We start from the raw sequence: 8679 nt of genomic DNA on the forward strand, positions 1-8679 counted from the left end.
GTTTTGGCAGAATTCGATGTCTTAACACTGAATATGCCAAACCAATACGCGCCATTTCACAAGGAAAATTGTCTGTTTTGAATGCTTGAAGATGATGAACAATCAACATATGTAATTCCAGTATGCGAAAACAAGTACAGATAAAAGTATGTGGGCGCGAACTCCAAGTTCCTTCTCTTCTTTCTTTTTGATTAGAGATTTGAAATTCTGTAAGTAATTCAGTAAGTGCTTTCTAAGCGGGGCATGAAAGAAGAAAATAAAATAGGAACAATCATATTGGTTGTAATTCATCAACTTTCATGCTAGTTCTTGCTCCAGCATGAAAGTTTCATTTCCGCTGGAAGTTTCATTTCAATGAAGGATGACGTACTATGATACTAAACTACATTTTGAATGACTGTCATTTGACATTCCCTAATAAAGAGAGTCACTAAGAGGAAATAAAGAAGACTTTTTTGTGAAAGTTAAACAAAGTTGATTGTCATTTTTGTCATACAAAATTATTTAGTGACCGTTGTGGTACTTACGGGGAATCTTAGTAAATCAATTTGTTAGTTATCTGAACTCCCACTTTGTTGGTGAGGGTTTGATTCCATACATTGTAATCCCCTCCCTATTTCCTCTTTCCGTACCCCCATTTTTAAAGAAAGACCTTTGTGATACTTATGTAGAGTTGACTAACTTACCATGTTAACAAAATAATGACTTTGACACCATAAAGTAAAAGTTATAATTCATGTATCTACTATTTTTCGTATTTTTTCAATTAGACAACCGATATTTGGACAAAAGATGGGCGGAAGGAGTATGGAGATGATAGAGTGATGACGTAAGACTCGACTTAGTATCTTTGACTTTTTAGGAGCCAGTATATTACCATTACACGTAGTTTTGAAGACACATGCACAAAAAAGAAGTCAATGATCTTTGGTTGCATGCCGTTATTGATCTCTAGATAAGCTAATTATGAAATGTTATGTCGTGGAACTCAATTCTGAGGAAGAAGGCAAGATCATGTGTGAATTAAGTTTCAAATTGATAGTTATAAAAAAAAAAAAGAAGAGAATCTCGATGATGTGAGGTCTTTTGAGAAAAGTTATACAAATTTGATCCAAAATAAATAATATCACACCACGTGAAATAACAAACGGTATATTATATTAGATGCTTCAATTTAAGGGGGGAAAAAGCTGCTCTCCAACCCCCTTAAGAAAAAAATATCGACTATTACACTTTTTTGTGTATTCACTATACAGTAGTGCTCACTACATTTGATATTGTTATATGATAGTACTTGTTTGGTTGGCAATTCTATTTTTTTTTTATCATTAGTGGGATAACTAATTGCTTATATGAGCTGGAGATATTCAAATTAAATGCGAATTTCAGACACTACCTAAATAATCAAGTGCGTGCTAGCTGATCTCACCATCAATGATTTTTCAAATTCCTTTCTGTGGAATTAATTTGTTTTTCTTTTATTCTATTTTAAGTATTTAGTATTATATTTCTACTTCATGCATGTGTTTGTAGTTTGTACCAGCTAGAAATACATACATGTGGACACTAACAGTGAAAAAATTGTCATGGCACTTTTTCTAATGGCATGCATTTTTAATTGATTGAATTAGCGGCATTAAGTGTCCCCAAACTTAATCCGTAGTGAATAAATCAGAATAATGATTATATTGAGCCAATTTCTTATAGTTTTAGGGTAAATTTAATTTTTGACTTCTTTTAATTTCAATAAGACCAACAAAAACAAAGTGTATAGTTGTTCTATTTTGGGCAAAAGTAACTTTTTTCCCTAAAATCAACAGCTCGATTCATAATTCTAAGGGAAAAGTCTACTTTCAAAATTTTTTGTACTTGACCTAAACTATACTCTTTAAATAAATTTGCCATCGTCATTAGCCTTTATTCAAATATACAGATTTTCCTAATGAAGGCGAGGACATCTACAAAGTATACGGGTAAATTTGACAGGTTTCGAGAAGTACAAGAATATATTTGCTTTCTTAAGTATAGAGTTTTCTTTAGGTTTTCATCGTAAAATTCTTGTGGTAGCTTATTCTAACTGCCGTTCAAAGTAATTAAGCTTCAGCTCCAGATAAGAAAATTTAAGTTCTGTATTAATATAATTCTCTTAAGATATTTACTAAAAATAATTATTGTTAGCATATTCGTAGACAATTAGATCAATATTTAGTTTAAATTTTTCTATGCAGAGTTGAAACTTAAATACTATTAAGGACTCGTCTGGTTGGAGAACGTATAAGTTGATTAATTATTCTAGGATTGTAATTCAACTCTCGATGGGGGATAAAATTATCACTATAAGTCCGGAATAACTAATTCTAGTATAAATTATCCAGCATAATTTGTCCAAGCAAACATAAGATAAACTCATTCTAAAATTAAATCTCTATATTAGTTATTCTTGAAACCTCATACTAAACGTGCCTAAAGTGCATGCAATCTATAAAACGAGTTGAAAGATCAAGTGGGATTGACTAACGAAACTTGGATTTTGACTCTATCAAATAATGCCTGCTGCCAAACGCACTGACTCCTTCGTGAATTTATGCCTAATAAATTACATTACAACTTCAAACAACAACATATACTAGTTTATTAATGAACCTTTCAAAAGCTCAAGTGTGCCATTCTCATTAAACCTTTCAAGATTCAAAGAAAGTATTAACTGTTTATGCATATATTGAGTTTCTTCTTTGTACAAAGAAAGAAGTTAACAACCTTCGTATAGATGAGTCCAAGGTAAGTCTTTGTGTTGTGTTTTTTCTTTCCTTGCTTTATTTGTCATTTGGATTTTAGCAAACTATGCAAGAAGGGATATGTTTAATGGATGAATTACATTTCTTCTGAAGATGATTACATGCTTATTTATAAGGAAAAGAAATGAGAAGGGAAGTTTTGATGTTTGTTCGAGTGATGTTAGGAACATAGTTTTCGTTGTGTGCTGGTGGAAGGTAGTACACGCAAGCTGTCCAAGCACCATAAACAAACACTCAAACTTGGCCTCTGTTGGCAAGTAAGCATTCCAATTATGAGTATGCCATCTTCTAGACACCTCATCTTCTCTACTATGTCAATTGAACACTCTATCTTATAAAATGATCATCTAGACACTTCCAAAGATTATGTGCCATGTCAGCATCAAGTATCCACGAGATACACTTGGGAATGATTAGGAGTGTTTATTTTCCAGTTGAGGCCAAGTTCAGATTTCTAGATGTGCATTCTCAAAATTGGAGTGCGAAATTGCCGGTCGAGGCTAAGTTGGAGTGTCTATTTATAGATTATGCCCAAATTACATATTTAGTGGATTTTTAAACACAAATACATGGCTTGTATCAATGCTAGTGGGTTTTGCCGAACTCGTAATCGCAAATACAGAAGCTTTCTTAGAAAGTAATGGAAATGACCATAGTACTATACAGTTTTTCCTGCTGATTTTGATGAGGTTAGTAGTCTGGAAAGGCACCGTTATTTTGTTGTTTCTTGGGTTGTGCAACCATGTGCTAATCCAAAGTCATGGAATGAATAGACTTTCCAACTCAAGAGTGATGCCTAGTTGTCATTGAAGTGATTGAAATCACAGAAGATCAAAGCAGAGACAAAAAAAATGCAAGGTGATTTATTCCAATCTACATAAGTATTGATGGTTGAGTTATCCAATGTCTCCGGTGGTGGGTGGTAACAGGTACACCAGTGGAATAAATGAGGTGTGTGAAGTTGGCCCGGACACATGTTTATACAAAAAAGTCAATAAGTAGAAAGTTTTTGGGTGATTTGATGAGCATAGTTGGCGAGAATTCACACCATGTTCGTTGTTAATAACATCTTTTACCTCTTAGATATAAGGAATTTTGCAGTTTCTTACTTTGTCTTAATTTGTACTAAATTTGAACTCAAGCTGCTTTTGATGATCATGCTCACTACCGTATATATTTTTTCCCCGTGATGCTCAACATGCATACGGAAAGCCTAGTGTTCAATGCGTTTATCTATGACGAAATACTACATCTGATATCTAATTTTGGAGATTGCTCTACCACTGTCTTATTTCTTGAAAGTTGATGCCTGGATCCCTTTGTTTGTTTTAATTGAAGAGGTCTGTCCGTGGGCGTTTCTCTGGATTCTCCTGATTCAATTTTGGAACGAATTCATATTGGAGATACTAGCAATGGTATCCAAGGAGGAGAAAGAAGCTTCATGGTTTACCAATCCAATTTGTTTGATGAGGTCTCGAGTCCAGTTAGAAGAGAAGTAGCTAACAGGTGTTTCATTTTTTAAATTTGCATATATTTTTCTTATCATTGATTCTTCTTTCTATTTGTTCAGTTGGGAGATCTACTGTTTCTTATTTCTGTTAATTTTTACTTGCTTCAGATCTTTTTCTGGGAAGGTTCTAAATAGAATTGACAATGATGTGGAAAATGGAAAGTTGGAGATCAAAGAGAAGTCTATATGCAATAATATGCTCATCACTGTACATAACAAGGCGCTGCTATCAGGAATTGCATACTGTATTTCTTCTTGTAGCATGATATTAGTTAATAAATATGTCCTTTCTAGCTATAACTTTAAGGCGGGCATATCCTTGATGCTCTATCAGGTACCTTTAATCATTTGAACAATTTGATAAATTCCATATATTTAGAAATAACATTTCAACTCGTTTTGCAGAATTTTGTCGCGGTGGTGGTGGTTTCTATATTAAGCTTCTTTGGTGTAGTTTCTACAGAACCACTCACGTTGCGGCTAATCAAAGTCTGGTTGCCTGTTAATGTTATATTTGTTGGAATGCTTATCACAAGTATGCTCAGGTATACTCTCTTTGTATCTGCGGTACCTTCACAGGGTAGGGTAAGAATTGCATCTTTTTTTTTCAAGAAAGCTTCTTATTTCGTCTTCAAAAGCACTTCTATCACCAACATCAACTCCTTTGAAACGTATCCTTGATTGTACGTTGTTAGGCATTAATTTAGCAAATGGTTTGCATATACTTTCACTTGTGATTTCGGAGGAATATCTTGCTCGTAATTTACTTGTGATTGTCATATTTCCTGCAGTCTGAAGTACCTAAATGTTGCTATGGTCACTGTGCTGAAGAATGTTACTAATGTGATAACTGCTGTTGGTGAAATGTATATATTCAACAGACACCATGTTACCAGAGTGTGGACTGCTCTTCTTCTAATGGTATGCTCGTAGCTTTAACAGAATCCTCACTTGTGTCATTTCTTGGATTCATTTCTGTACATTTAATTCTCTGTATTTATAGATCGCAAAAAATAAGTATCCGTTCTCACCTTACAGCACAATTTATGCTTTCATCATTGTCTTGACATTGCACTTTGTGTGGGAGAGGTACGGGGTTTAGCCGCCGCCTCTCCTCTTCTTCCTTTCTTTTTTTAGGAATTTATTTACTTATTGCATAGTTTCTTATTGTTAAATGTGTATTACTATTTGTTGCTTCACTTGCCTTGTATCTTGTTGTTTTGCTGTTTTTATTTTTCTTACAAACCTACACTGTGTCAACTTCTTTTAAGCCAAGGGTCTATTGGAAACAATCTCAAAAAGCTAGGGTTAGGTCTCTGTAGATGCCACTTGTGGGATTACAGTGCGATGCGTTGTGTGTAGGAATCACTAGTCTTCATGTGCAAAGGTAGCTACGCAAATAACCACCGCTATTACGTTTTACCAGCCTTAGCCAATCCCATCACTATCACATTTTACTAATTCCATTTCTCTTGCATCTATATTTCTTCTCCCTATAACTCTTTAGTAAAATCTATATGAAGGTATTCTATATGGTTTTAGGAATGACAGCTCAAGTACGAGTGTCTCTTCTTTGGCATACATGATACATTTCAACTAAATGATTAAAGATCTCATAATAACTAACTTTTGTTGATTATGCCCCCTTCTATTTGCCGTATACAGTGGCCTTTGGTACTAGAGATGTATATGCAGGAAATAAATTTCAAACGTGATGTTCTCACGAGATCAAAATCTGAAGATAGTAACACTGTAGTTTGCTATGCAGATTGTTTCAGCAGTTTCCGGTGGAATTACAGACCTTTCTTTTAATGCCACTGGTTATACCTGGCAGATTATCAATTGTTTCTTGACAGCATCATATTCTGTAAGTACATTTTTTTTTCCTGGTACTTTACCTTGTAATCAGATATTTATGTGTGTGTTTGATGAAGTGATGAGTCAAGGTTAACCCTGTTGTATCTACACTTTACATGCTCTGTCTGTACCACTTAAACAAAGTCCTGGGGGCAGCGTACCTCATAATTTTTTTTTTTCCGAAATAACAAGTAATTAGACCTGTCATGTTTTTGATCTTATGATGCAGTTGACTCTTCGAAGAATCATGGACACTGCTAAGCAAGTGACAAAATCAGGGAACCTGGATGAATTCTCAATGGTTCTGCTAAATAATACCCTTTCACTGCCTTTAGGCATTCTCCTTGTATTATTGTTCAATGAGGTCGATTATCTTTCCAGGACGTGAGTTCTACATTCTCATTATACCACTCTCTTCGTTTTTTATATTTACAATAATCACCTATGCGATTATTCTTTTACGTTCTACTGTTGCACATGCATACTCATGATTTGATGTTTGGCATCGCGGTCAGATTGTAAAATTGAAAAATCACAAGTTCTTTTCTGGTATTGAGTTCTCTCATCGAGACAATGTTAAGCAGTTTTTGTTTGACTTTACCCTCTATTTTAATAGTTACCGGAGATGTTAAAATCAACCTTCTTACGTTTGACGCCCTCCCTAAATGTGCACCTTCTGAGGTGCTGCTTAGTGTTTAGTTTAACTGTTAAGATGTAAGAGTTGAAGAAATGCTGATTACTTTGTTGGTTTCAGCAGCGCTCTTACAATCTATGTTGCTCAGACTTTTCAAAATGCCCTCGGTGCTTGTCAGATCATCCAAAAGTAGTACATTTTTGGATGATCTGACAACGAGTGCGACATCATTTTTGGAGAGTCTGAGCAACATAGCATACAATTTTAATGTTCATTCAGCAAGTTAATGACATTGTCTAAAATTTAGTGCTTCTAGTACCATTTCAATTATATGATATCTATATCTGCCTATTTCCATCAATATTTTTGTTGCAAGTGTACAACTTTTGTATATTTTTTTTGACAGACCACTATTACAATTGCCAGCATTCTGGATGGTAACAACATTAAGTGGATTTTTGGGCTTAGCTATTAGTTTCACATCTATGTGGTTTCTTCATAAAACAAGTGCAACTACATATAGGTATGTTTTTGTCTTGGAGCACTATTTCTTCCTCTTCATTAAACTACGTTGCTCAACTCTCCAAAAATGTTGCCGCACTCATATCGAACCCTGCAAAAATGCACTACTTTTGAAGGATTTGACACGTACATAACAAAATTTTTGAAGAGTCCGAGCAACATAGTTTTGGCAGCTTTCATTTCATATTGAAACTTTCATTTACTTGATATTCGATGATATCTTCATTTTTTTTTAATGATTTTGCATTCTGCAGCCTTGTGGGATCACTAAATAAGATACCCCTCTCTGTTGCTGGTATTCTCTTTTTCAAAGTCCCAACTAGTCTTGAGAACATTGCCAGTATATTTTTTGGTTAGCACCAGCTTATTTTCTTCTTTCTCCTCTTTTCCTTTTAACAAATTGAAGACGTACTTTGTTTAGCGTAGAACAATCATGAAAAATATGTTTGTAAAATAATTTGCAGGCCTCTTGGCTGGAGTATTTTTCGCCCGCACAAAGATGCAGGAGAAATCTCAATCCTGAAACAAGAACACACTCCGTGTAATCTCAGATGTGAGGTCTGCAGAGGGTGGCGTGTACACAGCCTTACCTCTACCTTGAGAAGGTAGAGAGGATGAGAAATCTCAATCCTAAATTGTTGAAAACCTTTTCTTTTCCACTTCATAGATTAGAATTTGAGTTGAATTGTAAGCATGTTGTGTAGTTATAACGACGTGATTCACTACACGTTGAACACTAGTATATTGAAATGCAGTGTAACTTTATCAGCATAGAAAGAAGTGTTGAAATGCAATGTGCTTGAGACGGTTATTATTATTATTAGGCAAAAAAACATCGTTTTCACCCCAAACTATAGTCAAAAAGTCGAATTCATATGTAAACTATATAAGTGACCTATTACACACCTTAACTATAAAAAAGTGATGCTTTTTACACCCTATCAGACATTACACCACTTGCATTAGGTGTGGTGTTTTACACATGCTGTCACGTCAGTACCACGTCAACATAATTCGAAAAAATAAGGAAAAAGGCATCATTTTCATCCCAAACTATAGTCGAAAAGTCGAATCCACACGTAAACTATATAAGTGACCTATTACACACCTTAACTATAAAAAATGATACTTTTTACACCCTGTCAGGCATTGCACCACTTGTGTAGTGTTTTACACGCGCTGCTACGTCAGCATAATCCAAAAAAATAATAAATTTATTATTTTCATAATTGTTTCTTTTTTCTTTTTAATTTTTTTTTTCCTTTTTCTTCAATGTCTAAAACCTCCATTGTTGTCAATGTCCAAAACCTTCATTACCTCTATTACAGCATATTCACCACCATAAACTTTATTCCACCAAC

General features: G+C 34.5%; 1 protein-coding gene across 2 annotated transcripts; it reads left to right on the plus strand.

The window, feature by feature from the left end:
• The first annotated feature begins 2620 nt into the window (after positions 1 to 2620).
• Positions 2621 to 8135, plus strand: LOC107875285 (GDP-mannose transporter GONST1). 2 transcript variants are annotated; one of them, XM_016721941.2, is made up of 11 exons: positions 2625 to 2778; positions 2960 to 3052; positions 4134 to 4301; positions 4414 to 4639; positions 4711 to 4850; positions 5097 to 5226; positions 6074 to 6172; positions 6392 to 6546; positions 7203 to 7319; positions 7573 to 7670; positions 7783 to 8135. In XM_016721941.2, the coding sequence occupies exons 1-11, from the start codon at positions 2768 to 2770 to the stop codon at positions 7839 to 7841; spliced, it is 1296 nt and encodes a 431-aa protein (XP_016577427.2). In that variant the 5' UTR covers positions 2625 to 2767; the 3' UTR covers positions 7842 to 8135. The 2 variants fall into 2 exon arrangements, with proteins under 2 accessions (XP_016577436.2, XP_016577427.2); XM_016721950.2 differs by lacking the exon at positions 2960 to 3052 and having other exon boundaries at positions 2621 to 2778.
• The last annotated feature ends 544 nt before the right edge of the window (positions 8136 to 8679 follow it).

Source organism: Capsicum annuum, chromosome 1 (genome assembly GCF_002878395.1).
Source record: "Capsicum annuum cultivar UCD-10X-F1 chromosome 1, UCD10Xv1.1, whole genome shotgun sequence".
In the NCBI taxonomy this organism is placed as follows: domain Eukaryota; kingdom Viridiplantae; phylum Streptophyta; class Magnoliopsida; order Solanales; family Solanaceae; genus Capsicum; species Capsicum annuum.